Below are 19,831 nucleotides of genomic sequence, written 5' to 3'. Positions count from 1 at the left end.
ATTTTAATACTGGTGTCTTTACCTTTAGCTGTTCCTCTGATGCGATGAGGACAGAGTGAGCGTTGGTCATATCCGGCGCGATGGCGAGGTCCTGGGAGGCTTCGTAGGGGTCCGGTAACGGTTTCCCCCGGCCGTCTAACACAGAGATCGACACCACGGGGGCTCTGTGCATCAGCTGGATCTCTTTACCCAACACCGCCTCCACACACACACTGCTCTCACCCGCTCCGCCACGATCACACACGCGGCCCAAGCCGATGCCGGGCACCTCCAGAGCGTAGGCATACACACTGCCCGAGTTGGTGCCCGCCCATAGTGTGGGGCCGTGGTGTGTACCTGCAAGATGTACGGAAATACAAATATCATGTTTTATCCCAGCACAACACCTGATTACAGCAGAAGTAAATTATAATTCTGATTTGTTCTGGTCAGAGTTCCACATTCAGTTCAGAACGTCACCGAATAAGTAAACACACCATCACGTAGAAAGGTGTCAGCGAAGCAGAGACATCGGACCACTCCAGAAAGCGAGTCGTCTGCTGACCGCGGTTCGATCCTTCGCTGTATCGGAGCCACGTCCTCCTGCTCTGCTAGAGCAGCGTTGGCCTCCTGGACCTGCAACGTGACAGTCACAAAATGCAGAACTTAATTCAGTCTGTATAATCTGCACGGCCCTCTCACTGCCAAACAGAGACTCATTCACCTTGCTGGTGGGTGTGGCGATGGGGCGTTTCTTCCCAGACACCCTGCTCTTGCGGATGCGTCTGAAGCTCTGTCGTAAGGACTTTTTCAAGGACTTGACTCGGGATAGGGGGCCCTCCATCGCCAAGGAGTCATTCGGGTGAAGGGTACATCTAGGAGAGCACACAGAGTAGTAGGTTGACGCTTTTTAGATCACAATACGGAGAATTTGTCAGCTTGCCTTATTCTGTTTTTGCACGTTGTTGTCAGCTTACGTTAACACCGTTCAAATTGTGATTGACTCTTGTAGCATGTTTATCATGTGAATGTGCAGTAACGTAATGAGAACAGAAGGGTGTGTGTGAGTGTGAGTGCGAGTGTGTGTGTGTGTGTGAGTGTGAGTGTGTGTCTCTAACCTGGCCAGCACAGCGTTTCGTCTGTGGTAGTCAAACAGGCCAAATCCATGACTCGTCCCGAAGGAGATCAGATTCCACTCTGCATGCAGAGCCACCGCTGTAACGGAGGCCGGGGGCATGCACTGCACCAGCACCAGCGGCTGAAAGCCCGGGGGGAAGGGGGCGGGTTTAAGGCGCGGATCCAGCCTGTCATGGCCCTTCCAGGTGAAGCCCTCCCTGTCCTGCAGCAGATCAACCACAGACACATCCACCAAGTGGTCCGAACGCTCGTCACTCAAACCCAGAACAATCACCTGGAGAGATAGGCGTAAAAAGAAACACACTTACACACTTTTATATTTCAGTGTTTGTTTTGATCTTTGAAAGTACAAAAAAGGAATCTGCAGCAGAAGTGAGTGTGACAATTATAGAACATGGATGTTTTTTGTGTGACATTTCCTAAGAGTTGGACATCAAGCTGACAACTCCAGAAACACACTTGTGTTCGACACGGTTTTTCTAATTATTAGCACATGAAAGAGCTCCTCTTCGCCAAAGTGCAGAAGTCTGAGCGCACTGAAACTCACACAAAACAGAAAAGTATTTAAAAAGAGGTTTAATTTAAAGAAACAGCAATAAGGGATTTATCTGTTATCTACCGTTTACACTGTGCTCAAAGAAAAGACAGTACGCATTCTTCTACTTGCAGCAGATCCTGAATATTCACTTTCCAGGAAGTGAATGTTCATGGTCTCCAGAAGATGAATAATAATGTTTTCAGATCCCCTAACCTTTCCTCGAGTAGGACCTTTGAGGAGATTGTCATGAAAGGCTCCACTGTGGATTAAAAATGTCAGGTATTTATGTACTTTTTTCCCTGATTGTATTCCATTCTCAACCCCATCACTACTAAAGGCACATTAGCAAAGCTGTCAGTATGTTGACTTTACTGGTTTGGTCCGACATTGTTTATTGTGAGGAGCATCAACAACATTCAAGTACAGTTTGTAGTTGTTAAAATAACATGCTTCCACTTCGCCCCGCAGCTATAGCCATCGCAGCTGAGCCCCTATGAAGTGTGAGAGCGCTTGTGTGACTGCAGCTGCAGCTCTCTGCCTGCCAAGTTAATCAGCTAGCTTCAGCTCATCCAGAGAAAATACAACATGGAGGAGATTTAGAAGAAAAGGCTCTTCATCACATGTGCACTTTCAAGTCAAATAGCCTCATTATTCACATCCTTAGCAATTTAACTGTTGCAAGCTAAAAACACAGGAAATGACACGATCTGTTGGGTCTTCATTATCAAAGTGTGTATTGTTTTAACCTGCATTATTTATGCTGTGCCAAAGTGTGTGGATAATGCAGGTATCTCCACATTCACAGCTTAATAACAGCATTTCAGTTCTCCCACTAAATTTAAGTATCACGTTTTATTTAGACTTCAGAATAGTTTGATAAAAAACTCCCTGTATGTTTTCTTCTATAAGTGAGCGTGTGACAGAGCTCAAGATGTATGTGTGAGTATTGTATGTACAATTTACCTGTCCAGCAGTTCCAGCCACCACCAGCTTGTTGCTGTATTTGCACAAACTGATCTTCTGGATGCCCAGTCTGGGGTCATCGCTGTACGGGTCAAAACAGCCCACCTACACACAAACACACACATATACACACAGGCTTGAATTAGCAAGATAAATGCAAAGTCAGCCCTACGCTGGTATAAGTCTTATTTGGAGCTAGTAGCCTTTTCTCTGAAACTTTCCTAAACAATTTAGTCTTGTTCTGATTATTTGAACCAACCACAAATAAATTCAGTTCAGACCCACCAATGTTAGAAATGCCCTCCTAAAGTTTTCCTCCTTCCTCTATGGCAGCCTCTCTACTCTTAATCTCTACCAAATGCCCCCCCCCCCCCCCCGCTCCTCAAACATACTCGGCAAAACATGGGCATTAATCTGTCTCACACACACACACACACACACACAGGAGGAATTCCAATAGAATTCCCTCTCACAAAACAAGGAGAAGGAGAAGTTGGTCACTTGCACACATACATGCACAGAAAGAGTGGGCTGATGGGTCTGGTTTTCATTATACATGAGAGAAAGAAAAAAAAAAGGGAAAGGCTCTTCATCCCATATGAGAGCCACATTCCTGAACATGCAGCTCTGTTACCACAGGATACATGAGGAAAGGTGGGGGGGGATAGAACGAGTGAATGGGAAGAAAAGAAGAGAGAAGAGGCCAAAGACTAATTAAATCTGTGTCACTGTTTAATGTACCACTCAAAATGTGTTTCTCCTGTATTTGACCCATTTCTTCTATTCATTTCCTAACACATGGTGACAATCTACGGATATTAAACCGCAACGAAGCCACACTTGCGTCTCTTCCCTTCGCTGTAATCCCTGCCATCTACAGATACGAGTTTATCTTGGTCATCCGCCCAAACACAGAGAATCATTTCCAACAGTATAACCGGTTCATTTAAATATTCGTCGAGTGATTTTCCTCATGACCCATCTCCGTTTCCCGTCAGCATCTACCAAAGCCCAACTACACAAATCAGATTTGCTCCATATGCAACTCTTCCTCCCGAAGCTGAATCACTTCATTTTAAACGTAATTTTGAGAAGAAAACAAGCCATTAAAAGAGAATCAGACGGCGGTCCCTTCAAGTCTTATAAACAATGGGGTGGGTCCTGTCTGAGAACCAAACGCATGAAAACACTCAGATGAGAAAATTAGGCCACAGATGTAGTGTGAGAGGACTGACTGTGTGTGTAATACACAGATTGTTTTTATTCCCACAGCCTGTAAAATAAGACCATGTGACTGATCTCTGGAGGAAAGACTTTAACTTTATTCTCACTTCTCATGCTCGCTTCCTCAGTTCTCACCTTCCTGAAGGGAGGCCACTCTTCCTCCTGCTGCATGTCGGGGTCGTCGCTAGGGTCCTGAGGGTCATCGCTAGGGTCGCAGTCGGTGTGGAAGACATTGGCTGTGCCGAGTTTATACATCGGAGTAAGAGCAACACCTGAAGCATCCCAGAAACGCACGGTGCCATCCTCGTGCCTATAAAACACACAAGTTATTTATTTTATTTCAGTGCAAATCAGTTAGGATTTTGTGTGTGTGTGTGTGTGTGTGTGTGTGTGTGTGTGTGTGTGTGTGTGTACCCTGTCAACAGCAGCTCTTGCTGTTTGGGTTGAGGAGCCAGGTTTTTCCCTCCACAAATGGGCCAACTCTGCACAAACAGACAAAGATTGGAGAAACTCCCGTCATATTGGAAAGAGGCAAGAGAGAAATTTCACACCGAACAACAACAATTCCCTAACCATTTCCATTTCATCATAACGACAGCTCAAAATGTACTGGCCCGGACACCGAGGAATTCCCATATGGATGTAAACGTGTACACAGAAACACAACAAACTTGTGTGGGCTTTGGGTTTGCTCTGTTATAGTGCCAGTCTCTCTGGTTTGGCCTCGCACAGACAGACAGCTAGCAGAGATTTACGAGTGTACCAGCTGTGTGTGTGTGTGTGTGCACAAGTTTAATCTGCCACTGATCAAACAGCTGATCTAAGCTACAAAGCCTTTGCAAAGCCTTTAACTGCTTACACCTGCTCTTAAAGTTAACACACTACCAGCAGCCTGGAGGTCACACTCCCGTAGGTTTCCTCATAGTCGTTTAGCTGCCAGCCTGCGAGCTCAGATGTACTGCCACCGTGAGCAATACCTCGAGCACGCTGGTTTGTATGTACAAAGTATGTACAGCAATTAGTGCGGATGGCTACATTTAAAAGCATGAGCAGCCTGGCTGTTGGCCATACTGTGTTTAAGGTGTTCTCAGATTAAGCTGCTTACATGAATCTTGGATTTCCTGTAATTGAATATCCCTACTCCCATGAATAAACCAATTTACAGAATAATACAGTTGTTCAGAGTCCTGCCAACAGCCACAACAGTCCATCAGGAACACAGAATCAAAAGAAGTTGCTGACAGCTACTTTCACTGAGCAGGAATCAAATCTAAGACATCTGTACACTGCTTTTGTTTTGATGGAGAAAGAATATCTGAGAAACTAAAGACCAAAAACCAATCGTTAAATGCGTTTCCCCATTGTTAGCCTGTTTTTTCTGGCCCCTTATTACCCCGTTACATAAATGTCAGTCTAATATTACCCAGCTATACCAATTGTTAATATCAAGCTATTACCTCATTATTATCAAACTATCACAAAACGTCTAACTGTGCTCTGCAGATCTCAGTCCGCTTCTCACCCTGTGTGCGTATTGTCGGCTCTGCTGTGCTTTGCCGGCGTTGACCAGCCTCTCCCAGAGTTTGGGAGGGACGCTGGAGACGTGGAAGGAGCAGGTGATGGCTGAGGAGTGGAGAGGAGCCAGGTAGGGAGTGGGCAGCGAGGGCCACCCGGGGGTCTGGAGGTCAATCACAACCAGCTCCTCTTCCAGTAACACTACCAACGCAGACGGCTCATCAAACTCTGTAAGAAGGAGACGAGATAGAATATGAAGCGTTGATGCTCCTGAAACATTTGGATTGTATTACACTTCTGATACAACAGGACAGTGAGCCTAAAACTCGGCTGAAAAAGAAACTGAAAAGGGAATTCTCGAATCAAAAAAAAGGGGAAGAAAATACAGAGATGCACAACATTAATGTTGGCCGGGCCCTGACCTTTGTCTTGCTCTATGCTGTGGACAGTGAAGAAGTCGATGACTCGGGATGTGAAGTCCAGAGTCACATGCTCTTTGTCCTGTTGGATGGTCAGACAGTGGCGGTCACCGTAGCTGGCTCTGGGCATCCCTCCGCTGTATAACAACACTGGAGAGCTGGAGCGAAGCACAAAATTATTATTTATCGGCCACCTAGAACAACATGGAGCGAGCGTTTCAATAATTACGCTTCATTATTTTCAAATAAAAATCAAACTGAAATTTTGAAAATGAAAAAATACATTGGCAGCACAAAAAGGGTTTATTTTTGTTCTTGGCAGCCACGTGGAGCTGTCGATTATCAGCCATTTCTTCTGTTCACTTTTTATTAGCATCTTGCATAAGGTAAACTACGACAAATATTCCTCTTTTGACAACTTTTGGATTGATGGAGAAAAAGTGAAAATGTATTACTGTAATAAGAAAGAAAAGAATGAAAAAGAAAACATATAATGAAACAAAACACAGATTTACTGCCACTGCGATAAGTCACTCACCCCGTCTGCGTTGTTCTCCACAGGATCTTGTTGATGGCCTTACAGGGAAAAGGACCTGTGACAGACAATCATGAACAGTAAAGTTAATAAAAACAAACATTACAGAGACATTGGTTGGACAAAAAACTATTAAAACCTCCAGAAATAATGTTTTCTCCTGAGAGTAATATATATATATGATCATATGTGCGTGGATAATATTCCTAGTCATACTATTATCAGTATGTTCCTTATGTTTTTATGTTCCGCTTCGTTTCTTATGCCACTAAGGGCGAAAGAAAGAAAGAAAAAAAGATTTGACAATTTAAAGCAGAAGTGTCCCTCCTACAGGGAACCTGACTGACCCCAATTCTCAACATGGTAACGAGTCACAATCTGTCAGCATGTTCATTAAGACATTAAGTCTCTGCAGTGCAGAGCACCACCTCCAACAGACCTGCATTACAAAGTGTTTAAACATGCCAGAGACCCTAGCTTGGAAACACATAGTGTGTGTGTGTGTGTGTGTGTGTGTTGTCTCACCATATGGGATGGTGGAGGACACTGGCTGGTGATTGTAGGTGTTGCCATTAGTAACAGCCCACACAGAGTAGCCCCCATCGTTATGGGAACTGACAAATAAGTTTCCAGAGCGTTCCCACACCAGGCTCTCCAGCTGCTGCAGGGGATTCAAACACAGCACAAGCATCAAATCAGGTTGCATAGCAGTAGAATTACAGCTTATACATAGTCAGTTGACAATGTAACATGTTTCAGTAAGCATGTTTCAGTAAGCACCAACATGACCAGAACATGTTGACAAATAAACAAAAAAAAGATAATACACTATAAAAACAAATGTTGGAATATTGTCATTGAAAAATGACACCAATATGAACTAAACTTGTAAAGCAGGTACCTGCTTGCCCAGGAAGAGCTGCTCGGCATGACGGGTGCTCAGATCCCAAAGCACCACCAGGCCCCGGCTGTAACCAATCAGAATCTTCCCTGACTGCTGAGGATGTTCCTGGAGAGACTCCACCGGGCCTAAGGATTTCCCACATCTGTAATCATCTGGCAGGCTGGGAAAACAAAACATTACCCATTATCCCACATGTTGTAAATAAAATAAATGTCTACAGGTCAAGAAAAGGGGAAATGATTGTCTGTGAAGAAGCGTGCTTTATGGACAGGGGAGAAAGAATAGATACTGAAAGGATTAAAAAGGTGGATTCACTATAAACACAACACTTTGAGCCAGAGAATAATCGAGGCAGAGGAATAGAGGCATTTATGTCCGCCTCTAATCATGTGACCAAAACTGACAAAGACGGTAAGTGGAGCTTTAAGCTCAGACTATTGTGTTACAAATACTATTTAAGGTTATCGTTTGTAATTAGTAATTTTCTCTTGAATGCATGTTTTGGACTGGGGCTCCAATTTAATAATGACATTTACAATCAATCCTCAACACATCGTCACAAAATGTTAAATGATACATGAGGGGAGGAAACATCTGTGCATATTGATAATCCAGTTGTTTAGTAGAACATGGGGACCGCAAAAGATACTCCAAAGCCCTGTTTTCTTTCGAACAAAAACAACCCAAAGCAAAGCTCCAGAAGTGTAAAATTTATGTAAAATCTAATCAACATCGAGCTCAAGCCATCTGTATAAACTCCACCACAGGCTGCTCTTCCTACAACAACAACAACAACAACACAGTGAAATCAACATCAAGCTGGAGTTGAGCTGCGGGAGTTTGTGAACTAGACATTCCTGAGGCAGCAGAGGAATGTAGAGCAGGACACACCCTCGAGATGTCAAGAGGATTCCCTCAGCGAAGGACGGGGAGAAAACAGGAAGAAAGAAGAGGAAGCATCAGAGAGACAGAGTCAAAGAGAACAAACAAACAAAGTGGGAAGGACAAGACAGCAATGCAGCTTTCTGTTTTGGACTCTCTGCTGTGGATGAGGCAGAACCATTGCAGAAGAGATGGTCAGCTTGCATGAAGCACACACACACTTTTGACTGCTTTGGTAGCGCTGACTGAGGGAAGATCCTCTCCGGAAGCACAGAGGCAAAAACATTCCCAACAAAGCATTCCATTGTCTCCGTCTCTCCGTTCACAAGTATTTTTAGGGAATCCAGCATCCTGCTCGAGTCCCGGTGATGAGCCTGTGTGTGTGGTGTGAAGTGTGTGCATGTTAGAGATTCAGCTGAAACACTTCCCCAACCGGAACACAGTGTTTTGGCACAAGGTACAAAGCATCCCTGTCTGAAACCACACACACACACACACACCTCGTTAGGCCTCAGTTCTGCCAACAACCCTAAACAAGCCTGGTTAATGAGGGTTTGGCCGACCAGTCAGACCGTCACACAGCAGAATGAACACAGTATCTCTGTGATGCACTGCTACTGTATCAACACAGGAATGCAGCGAGGAAGGCTGCAGCATGACAAATTAAGAAACTACAGTTCCCCCCCATGTACAAAAAACACTAAAGCGTGCATGTTTGTTACAAACAGATTATTTTCCATAATAAAGTTTTGTGAATATTAATATGATAAGGACACATTGGCAGTGGTTTGCTCTACTGCTGAGCGCTCATACATGGTTGCACACTAGTGCACACAACACTGCATGAATGTGGGGGGGGCTTCGCAACATTATGTAAGTTTGCAGTGTTTACAACTGATGAGTCAGCAATTCACACAGCTACTACAGTACGTTCTGTTTACGATGGCCACTGATCGACCCAATTTGAGTCGACTACAAGGTAGCCTTTTGTGTTTTAAAAAAAGGCACAATATATTATTTTCTGCCACTAGAGGTCTCTCAATCAAGACGATAAAAAAAGGTCACGAAGAAGCGTGGGATCATGGGAGTTGCTGTCTTCACCACAGTTGCTGTCATTGAACTGTAATAGTCAGCTTCTCCCGGTTAGGATTCCTTCAGTGTTCATTGTTCAGGTTTTTACCTATTTTTAAATAAATGTCTGTTAAGTCACTATCTATCGCCGAACACAACGGGCCCATGTCAAAGTGTGAGGAGCAAAAACAAAAACACAAATATAGAAATGTTTTGCGTGAAAACCCAAAACGCTCATTACTTTGTTAGAGAATTTTGTGTTCCTGTCGGACTCCAACCCTGACAGCAAAAAGCTGATGAGAAAAACATTTTCAGGTCTTTAAAGAAGTGTGACAAGGCAGTTGTCAGGGATCGTTGATATTTATTGCATACTGAAGCCATTTTATTGTCCTGCACATTATTTTCCCCAAACTCCTATTCCTAAAAAAAACCATCTGGTCAAATTCCTATGCAAGATTTACTGTACATATCCAATGCAACAATGTCCCAAAACACATGCCTCTACACCAGGGGTCGGGAACCTATGGCTCCCCAACATATTTAAGTCAACTGCAAACGGATTGCTGAGCAGTTCAATTTAAATTTCTGAGCTGCATAGTCGGCAAATGCGCTCAGTTGATCAGCAGAATGTGCGGTCGGGAACACAGCGGTGGAGATGGTTTGTCAGTGTTTGGAAACACGTAGTGACCAAAGTTTTCTTCTGCATCAGAGTCTCTCACAGGCAGCTCGGCTCTCACTGCATCATACATGTCCGTGATCACACGGCCCTGAAGCTGCAGGTTTAACAGTGAGATGCTTCGTTATGTCGCACAAACAGTCCGGCTCACATCGTCCCAGAGATCTGTAGTGTGTTTCCCTTTGCTTTCCAAAAACTTTCATTTCATTCACACACTTAAATACTTCCTCAAATGTCTTTTCCCCGTGGTTGTGCCATGCATTGATTTAATTACCAAAACCGGCGGACCAGTTATGACAGACATATGACATTTTCTCACGGGCCGGATATACTTGCCTTGAGTTTGACACTCGTGCAGTAAACACTGAAACGTGCTCAGAAATGTGATAAATAACCCGAACCGGTCAACATTGGAATTTCAAAATAAGGGACATTTTTTGCCGGACTCCGGCTCTGAGCCACCAATGTAAACGTAAACACATAAGGGACGGGTATATACATTCAGGAAATACATGTTTATTTAAAGTAAGTATTACTTGTACAGACATGTTTATAAGATTTATGTATTTTATTTGATGACTTATTATCATCAATTTATTTGTGGCTTTTGTTTCCCCCACGAGGACTTCCTTGCGATGGCAGAGTCGGGAAACATGTCCGCTACACTGCGACTGAAATCATCGCAGAAGCTGAAGGCTTCATTATCTTTGGCGCAAAGCATCGACATCTTTCCCTCAGCTTTGGACAGTTCTTGTCCCACATGAAGTCATTGACAGTATGTTTTTGTGCCTCTTGGGCGTGCATGTGCTTGGACGATTTCTCATGCTGACGAACATCGTCCGTGTGCAAAGCTAACATCTGAGTGGCACACTTTACAAAAAGCATGAGTTTTCCAGACTCTGCTTTTATTAAAGAAGGGAAGGTCTCCTCTCATTTGTTCAGGTACTTGCATAAAGTTTTAACTTGTTTGGCAGGTACAACCGCGTCTCCATCTATCTCCCGTTCACTGAGACTCTCATTCATATGTTTTCGTCTTCTTCTTCTGTGTTATTGTACCTGTTTTCTTCTTCTGTGTGTTTACTGGCGGATAACGTTTTTCAGCTCATGTTAAACATAATACTGTCACCTGCTCTACCGGAGGACACTTTACCGCTGTACACTTTTTTAAATTAGGCCATTCTTCTTCTTTTTTTTTTTTTTTTTTTTAAAGGTTAAAAATACGGGATAGTCCCGGGAAAAACGGGAGGGTTGACAGGTATGTAAATAATGTAAGCGTTTAGTTTATTTAATAAAAGAGCACCTGTTCAATGAAACACTGATACCACTATTAGTACTCGGAGACGGGTTATTCTTAAAGAATGGACGCATAAAGTTACATTCAAATGTATTAAATATATGGCTCTCAAGGAAATACATAAAACAATATTTGGCTTTTATGGCTTTCCCAGACAAAAAGGTTCCCGACCCCTGCTCTACACCTCAGCTGTGTGCTAACGTTGACTAAAGACACCATTGTCTTCATCTGATTCCTCACTCAAAAATCCAAAAACTTATTAATGAGTGCGTCCTAAATTACACATAGAATATTATATTTCATTTTGCAGTATGTAAAATCTGTTGCTGCCTTTCCTCTACGCTCCCAACAGCCTTGAGGAGATCTGGCAGTTCTCATGGTCCTTGAACCACATGACCCTGACCTGCCTGCTGCTGCTAGGGTCAAGAGGGATATTTGTTTCTGCGTGCATGCGTGTGTCCGACCTGCTCAGCTGGAGCTGTGAGCAGAGGAAACTGGTGTTAAATGTTTACAGGAAGACATACTGTGACAGGGACGGCGAGGAGAGAACGACGACTGAGTCAAGAAAAGAGAGTTAGGCAGAGAAAGGGAGAAACTACAGTATATCTCAAAAGTGAGTACACCCTTTAGATTTTTGCAAATATTCTGTTATATCCTTTCAGGGGATAACATTATCCTACTGAAACTTTGATATAACTTAAAGTAGTCAGTGTGCTGCTTGAATAACAGTATAGATTTATTGTCCTTTGAAAATTACTCAGTACACAGCTGTTAATGTCTAAACAGCTGGCAACAAAAGTGAGTACACCCCATAGTGAACATGTCTAAATTGTGCCCAAAGTGTCAATATTTTGTGTGACCACCATTGTTATCTAGCACTGCTTTAACCCTCCTGGGCATGGAATTCACCAGAGCTGCACAGGTTGCTTCTGGAATCTTCTTCCACTCCTCCACGACGACATCACGGAGCGCACGGATGTTGGACACCTTGCACTCCTCCACCTTCCTCTTGAGGATGCCCCACATGTGCTCAATTGGGTTTAGGTCTGGAGACATACTTGGCCAGTCCATCACCTTAACCTTCAGCTTCTTCAGCAAGGCCGTTGTCATCTTGGAGGTGTGTTTAGGGTCATTATCATGTTGGAAAACTGCCCTACGGCCCAGTTTCCGAAGAGAGGGGATCATGCTCTGCTGCAGGATGTCACAGTATATATTGGAATTCATGTGTCCCTCAATGAAATGCAGCTCCCCAGTGCCGGCAGCACTCATGCAGCCCCAGACCATGATGCTGCCACCACCATGCTTGACTGTAGGCAAAACACATTTGTCTTGGTACTCCTCACCAGGGTGCCGCCACACACGCCGGACACCATCTGACCCAAACAGGTTTATTTTGGTCTCATCAGACCACAGGACATGGTTCCAGTAACTCATGTTCTTGGATTCATTGTCTTCAGCAAACTGTTTGCGGGCTTTCTTATGCATCGGTTTCAGAAGGGGCTTCTGTCTGGGGCGACGGCCATACAAACCGATTTGATGCAGTGTGCGGCGTATGGTCTGGGCACTGACAGGCTGACATCCCACTTCTGCAACCTCTGCAGCAATGCTGGAAGCACTCGCACGTCTATTTTTGGAAACCAACCTCTGGATATGACGCTGAGCACGTGGACTCAACTTCTTTGGTCGACCCTGGCGAGGCCTGTTCCGAGTGGAACCTGTCCTGGAAAACCGCTGTATGATCTTAGCCACTGTGCTGCAACTCATTTTCATGGTGTTGGCAATCTTCTTATAGCCAAGGCCATCTTTGTGAAGCGCAATAATCCTTTTTTTCAGCCGCTCAGAGAGTTCCTTGCCATGAGGTGCCATGTTGTCCAGCATTCAGAGAGAATTGTGCCCAAAACACCAAATTTAACAGCCCTGCTTATCATTTACACCTGAATCCTTGTAACACTAACGAGTCACATGACACCAGGGCGGGAAAACAACATCATTGGGCACAATTAGGACATGTTCACTATGGGGTGTACTCACTTTTGTTGCCAGCTGTTTAGACATTAACAGCTGTGTACTGAGTAATTTTCAAAGGACAATAAATCTATAATCAAATCAAATTTATTTGTATAGCCCAATATCACAAATTATACATTTGTCTCAGTGTGCTTTACAGACTGTACAGGTTACAACATCCTCTGTCCTTAGACCCTCGCATCGCACAAGGAAAAACTTCCTAAAAGAAACCCCAAAATTAAAGGGAAAAAATGGAAGAAACCTCAGGGAGCGCAACTGAGGAGGGATCCCTCTCCCAGGACGGACAGACGTGCAATAGATGTCGTGTGTACAGGATAAACAACATAGTACAAATACAACATTTGACAGAAATTATGTTGTGTTGGAAAAAAAAAAGAAATAGAAAGTTTGGATGAATCCAGGAAAATGTCAATAAGGCTATACTGTTATTCAAGCAGCACACTGACTACTTTAAGTTATATCAAAGTTTCAGTAGGATAATGTTATCCCCTGAAAGGATATAACAGAATATTTGCAAAAATCTAAAGGGTGTACTCACTTTTGAGATATACTGTACGTAAGATCAACATTGGAAGCACTTTACAATGATTCGTCGGCTATATATTACATTTTTATTTGACTTTTTTTTTTTTTATGTGTTGCTTTCCGTCAAGTCATTTACGTGACTCACCTCTGCGTGACCTGATCCTGTGGCAGTGTCTGGTTGTCCTTCAGTGATAGGCGGGGCAACTCCAGGAAGTACACACCCCCTCCCTCTGTGCCAATGCAGAGCAGGTCGCATGACCTCAGCAAGAGGAGGACAGTCACCCGAGTGGCACTGAGAAGAAAAAGAGGAGTAAGAATGAGAAGAGTGAAGCTGCAGTCACGATTAATTCATTGTAGAACGCAAAAGAATGTGTGATGTCTTCACTAACCTTGTGTTGCCATTACCAAATGCTACAAGCAGCAGAGAAGGAAGGACACTGCTTAAAACCGTGTCATTACTATTTTATGTCCCACATTTTTTGATACAGTAGCCAAGCAAATTTTGCCAGGTGGAATCCAGTGTGAGCGTTGCATTAAAGTGTGTGTGTGTGTGTGTTCAGGTTGTACTTCTATGTCTTTGACTTTACAATTGCTGTTGCTTTGACAACTGTCTCAGCTTAACACATTTCATTATGTGCATGCATCGCACCCTGTGAATCCCTTGTGTTAGTGAATGCCATTTGATTCCAGTGCGGGAATGGAGGACTACTTTAGGAGGTAGCCTATGAGTGCGTCTACATGCTATGGCTATAGCAGAATAAATGCCAGACACAAATAGCATTAAAACTGGGTTTGATATGATAAAAAAAAAACCTTTAGGATTGTACCTTTCAAAAGCAAAATAATGAAGATTAAAATGCGTATCAACAGGCTTTGATGTACCTGCAGCTCTCAATGCCAGGTCTTCCTGGGAGGCTGTAGCTGTCCACTTCCTGAAGACTGACCACGCCTTCTCTCTTAACCCCTCCCACCTCTCTCGGGGCTCCAGCCACCAGCTCCCACAGGTGAATCGTGTTGTCATCCAGCAGTGACAGCAGGCGTCCCTATCACAGAGCAAGGTGAACATTAAAGGTCACACAACCTTTGCCACCGCTCTCATCGCAAAGGAAAATAAGAGCTTACCTGTCCAGGCAGGAAGTGGATCTGTGTGACAGCAGTAGTGTCATTGTGTAGTCCTGTGAACTCCACACCAGGACACCCGTAGCTGCAATGGTCCCGTCAAGGAAATTCACAACAAAGCAAGCTTTTACACTGAACAATGAAAAGACTAGTCCATACAGGCACCAGGACACACCAGATCCCCAATTCAGCGATTGTAAGAGACAAACAAACATAGCAGGGACTTAATTCTAGTCTATATAACAGATTTTAGGCAATAATTTAGCTTTTATGTAGCCATTAGTGCACCAGGAACACCATTTATATATACTGTTATCTGACACCGATTGCTGAGTTAAGGGAAAAACGTTTACTTTTAAAATAGAAACTGAATTAAAATGTGTGAGTGAGAAGGCAGAGACTGAACAGTTAAACTGGTAATTCTGAGCTGTAAACCAGAAGAAACACCGTGGTTAGGTGTAATAGGAGGGGGGAAATTAGAACGCTATAACAAAGCTCATAGCAATTACCAACACCAGATGACGCAGATGCTCAAAATCACCACTCTGTGTGTGTGTGTGTGTGTGTGTAATCAGCTGCAAACTTCACAGAGTCGTCTCTTTGTTAGTCCTGTAAATGAAGCTAAGCTGATAAAGTAAAATATACACTCAAGAACAGTGACGCCAAGTACACACCACTAGACTAAATTTGTCTAAAACCCACACACACGGTTTTCTGGATTCCTACCACCATCGTTTTCTATTACAATCTATTCTCTTTTTGTTTTTAAGAGGGAAGATAAATTAAAACCATATATATTTTATTTCCTCCTCTTTTCATTAATTTCCATATCCTAACTCCACTGACGCAGGGCTTTTATTTCCTACTCCCACAATGCTCAGGAAGAATTGTAAACAAATCAACTTCATCTCTACTATCCTCCTTATTACTCTCAACTTCTGTGTGACACTCAAGAAATTAATGAGCGATTCCTCATTCCCCACGTTCTTTAAACCTCTCCACTGCCCTTTAACAGCTCTCTTGTTCGAGGAAAGGTTACTACAATTAATTTGCTCTAACCCATCTTGCCCATCTCTGCCCAAAACAGTTTTCCCCATGTTTAATACAAACATGTCTTCTTTCTCAGCTCAGCCTTCAGTTCTCGGTAACACTCTTCTTCTAACTCCTCTTCACATCACTCTGCTCTGATTCATAGAAACCTAGCTGCCCTCCTTTTTCCTTCCCAGAATTTAAATCCCTCCTTTCTCGTTCCCTCCCCGTCTTAATTCCCTGGAGGCCCAGCTGAGTGTTATACTAGCATTCCTTCAGTGTTGTCACTTCCTGTCCCCCGTTTTATTCACTGCAATAACACATGCCTCAGACAGCTGGAGGTGGAGGTGTGAGAGACGGACATTCACTCATGAGTCATGAACCACCAGGCCAGACGAAGAGAGAGGCAGAGAGACCAACACACAATTGGAGAGACCTACCCAGTATGCTGCTCCCTTGAAAGGAATAGTTCGACATTTTGGGAACTACCGTTATTTGCTTTCTGGCCGGGATTGATATCATTGATGCACGCTTAATATGGAGCTACAGTTAGCTTAGCAAATAGACTCGAAATTGCTAGTCTAGCTCCGTCTAAAAAAGGTTTCAAAAGGTTAGTCCTTGTAAAGCTCACTAAGGAAGTTACTGCACCTGTCCAGCACTTAATCCTCGTTAACACCTCAATGTGTTTGAACTCCTTTCATTTTGTGGCCCTTCAGAAAAAGCCACGCAAGCTGTTTTGCTAAGCTAAGCGTCTCCTGGCTGTGGCTTCATATTTAAAAACAGACAGATCTTCTCGTTTAACTCTCAGCAAGAAAAAGCACATTTAGCTAAATGTGTCAAACAGCTGTGTGACGATGAGATGGGGTGTGCGCAGTACAATTAATAAACTGAGGAGACATAACGCTAGACTTTAAAAGATGCTAAAAACTGAAGAATGTAGAGACGGAAAAACAAATGAGAAGTTGTACTGCTGTGCTCTAACAATCAGAGTTCCACAGTTGTGTAAAACTGAAAACTGATTGGACAGCAGTGGTTCGTGTGTGTATTCCAGCTATGCAACGATGACCACAGCTCATGCAACACTATTCTAGACAGCAACTCCCACAAATGTAAAGCAGGCTGTGCAAGAAAAGAGTGCAAAGAAAGCTGTCCGTGTGGATATAAAATAAGACCACTAACGACCATTTAAGACTGCGTCAGAGCCAGGACACTTGGCTGATCTGTAGCACCTCTGAACCAGGCAACGACCATCTCCAATTTCAAACGTTGTCATTCCACACAAGCCCTGAATGAAATATGTCTGACAGGCAGCAGAACAGTTGTAAAGCAGTGCAGGTTTATATTGTTATTGTGAGGAAGGGCAAACAAAGTGTGTGAGATCAAGACAACTAGAAAAAGTAAATGACTGCCCACTGTGGCACATGATTCACACACACACACCCTGGTCATGGTGATGTCAGAGGACAGCTGGTGGAAGGATTCCCCGTGATGATGTCATCACCTCCTCACCAGGGACAGCTGTAGAGTCCCTGTTTCTGTAACCTCGTTATACGTTTGTTTGGGTTTGTGTGTGTTAAGCTCCCTGCCCCGTGGGATCTGCTCATTGGCCAATATTACAAGTCCTCAATAGTAGTGGACAAAAAATAAATGTGAAAATGTGTCACCCTTCCTTCCCCCGCTCTGCAACTGCCAGGCTGTTAGAATAATGTTGCCATACTTGAGTACATTGTTCTTTTTGAACCTTTTATGCATATGGCTGTGTGGTCTTTAAACTATAACAGTTTTCCTAAAATTTGATTAAAAAAATCAAAAAGTGTAAATAACGCTAAATATTGACTCATAGTATCACAATATATTGCATCGTAACCCATCATGTTACGTATTGTATCGCCAGATTCCACACACAGACACCATCACTGCAGCCACAATGCTAGCATGATTAAAACTGAAGTTTATTTTTTAATTATATTTGCCAGTTCCCTTCCTTTACATATTCTGATTACCCTTCCGATAAACATCAAGGACTGATTGACATTTCTTTTTTTTTTTAAAACATGACACATAAAGATATGCTTAAATGTAAGATATGTGGATAACAAAACAGAAATGAGAGATAAAAAGGACCTGCTGCAAATTCTCAGGATACTTCGCCAAGAACATCAGAGGCTTCTTACACAGTTCAAAACACAGACACACACACACACACACACACACACACAGACAAAAGGATAAAGGCACTTAGGTCAAAACCGGAGCTGGAAACACTGACTCAGAGCAGTAATTCAATATGGAAATAATTTTTTTAAAGCATTAATAAAACAATCAGACGGCAAGTGGCAAGGACACCCTTCAGAGCTGTGTAGAAATGTTCTTGGATGATACAGTGTTGAAATAAATATTCAGGGCGTTCCTTAAAAAGTTACATAAAAGGGTTCAGAAACAAGAATTCAACATGTGAGACTGTGAGCAACCTGTTGACACAACGTTCAACAGTGCTGATCTGTGCAAGGAAGCCATGCAGTGTAACATGCAAAGATTTGCTACATTGCTCACCAGAGAACCCTGAAATGCACACAATGGAGGCCTACAGTAACTCATAATCACTGAATCACTGTCTCCTTCTCAAACACACACAATCACATACACACACAAGTGCGATTGCCCGGTGATGCAGAGAGAGAGCGTTAGCAAGGATAAAGCGATTTCACGGTCTGAATACAGACAAACAGAGGGCATTGTCCTCCATGTCAGACACACAGACAACAGCCAGCACACCCTTCCACACACACACACACACACACACACACACACACACGACAGAAGATTGGGACAGACAGGAAGGACAGATCACTAGATCCAAGGATGAATGTCCAAGTTGACCACACACAGAAAGAGAATTAGTTTACCGACAAAGTCAGAAAAAATCCAGACAACAACAAGTTAAATTAGTTTTAGCTGGAAACTTCTGATGCATCATCTGCGAGCATTTTCTCTAAATCCCTTTCTTCCCCACACACACACCAAAAAAAAAAAAAAAAAAAAAAAAAAAAAAAAAATCACACACAATCACAAACTCCTCAGACGTCTGGCAAAAGGCAGTCTACAACAAGACAAGCCAAACAACTCCACCCACCCACTAGAGAAACAATCCCGTCTCATTTGCATCCTCTCCCTCAGCTAGTACCTCTCCACCCCCCACACTCCCCTTTCCATCCCACTCGCTCAGTGCGCTCCCCCACCCCTCCCCGACACAAGTCAAACTAAAAGATATACTTGACTGTAGAGTTATAGATAAACACACATTCATGGTCCCCAGAGGATGATGCACAATGATTTTGAGTGCAGTGACTGAAGTTAGTTCAACCGCAACGTCACACACGGGAAAACGGAGCAGTCTACCATTATTTGTGAAGTTAATACCAGAAAAAACTATTGAATGATTTTGATAGAGACAGAAGAAATGCGCCACACAAAATGTGTCCTGGTCCCAATCTGGGAGGTTCAGGATTGTGTTCTGGCAGGACGAAGTGAAGCCTCACGCCTTGGTGGACCGTGTCGAAGTGTTGAGCAACGTTTATGCGCCGACAGCAGAACTTTATTATTGGATGGGGATGGATTGCCATTTTGCACAGACATTCATGGTCCCCTCATGATAAAGTGTTATCACTTTGGTGATCCATTACATTTTCAGTAACATCAGGTCATATTTGAATGTGTCCAATTCTTTAGTTTACGACCAAATACCTGCCAAAGTCCATGACATTCTCATCAGCCTCGGCTGTACCTCTTCTTTAGTGCTAATAAGCAACTGTTAGCACGCTAACACACTAAACTAAGATGTTGAATACATGAACATTATACCTAAACATCAACATGTGAGCAGGAGGACATTAGCATTCAGCATAGATTTCCCTAAATACGGCCTCACAGAGCTGCTGGCATGGCTGTAGTGGAGACTCGCCACTATAACCTTACATGAAGTCAAAATCCATA

The 19,831-nt window shown here is 43.3% G+C and overlaps 1 protein-coding gene across 2 annotated transcripts in view; it reads right to left on the bottom strand.

Annotated features, from left to right (window-relative positions):
• Positions 1-19,831, bottom strand: part of llgl1 (LLGL scribble cell polarity complex component 1) — a 35,990-nt gene that overhangs the window by 7,636 nt on the left and 8,523 nt on the right. Inside the window, exons 3-17 of one of the 2 annotated variants that reach the window (XM_029437703.1) lie at positions 14,813-14,894; positions 14,573-14,733; positions 13,836-13,982; positions 7,212-7,374; positions 6,836-6,971; positions 6,314-6,368; positions 5,779-5,933; positions 5,364-5,584; positions 4,256-4,323; positions 3,977-4,151; positions 2,618-2,722; positions 1,098-1,390; positions 704-854; positions 477-615; positions 23-336 (exon numbers count right to left, since the gene is read on the bottom strand). In XM_029437703.1, the coding sequence (XP_029293563.1) occupies positions 23-336; positions 477-615; positions 704-854; positions 1,098-1,390; positions 2,618-2,722; positions 3,977-4,151; positions 4,256-4,323; positions 5,364-5,584; positions 5,779-5,933; positions 6,314-6,368; positions 6,836-6,971; positions 7,212-7,374; positions 13,836-13,982; positions 14,573-14,733; positions 14,813-14,894 (2,365 nt within the window). Of the gene's footprint in view, positions 1-22; positions 337-476; positions 616-703; positions 855-1,097; positions 1,391-2,617; positions 2,723-3,976; positions 4,152-4,255; positions 4,324-5,363; positions 5,585-5,778; positions 5,934-6,313; positions 6,369-6,835; positions 6,972-7,211; positions 7,375-8,317; positions 8,453-13,835; positions 13,983-14,572; positions 14,734-14,812; positions 14,895-19,831 lie in introns of those variants that run through there. The other variant, XM_029437704.1, reaches the window with a different exon arrangement.

This window comes from Cottoperca gobio, chromosome 8 (assembly GCF_900634415.1).
Source record: "Cottoperca gobio chromosome 8, fCotGob3.1, whole genome shotgun sequence".
In the NCBI taxonomy this organism is placed as follows: domain Eukaryota; kingdom Metazoa; phylum Chordata; class Actinopteri; order Perciformes; family Bovichtidae; genus Cottoperca; species Cottoperca gobio.
Note: the sequence above shows the minus strand (reverse complement) of the source record. Positions and strands in the feature narration are given on the sequence as shown.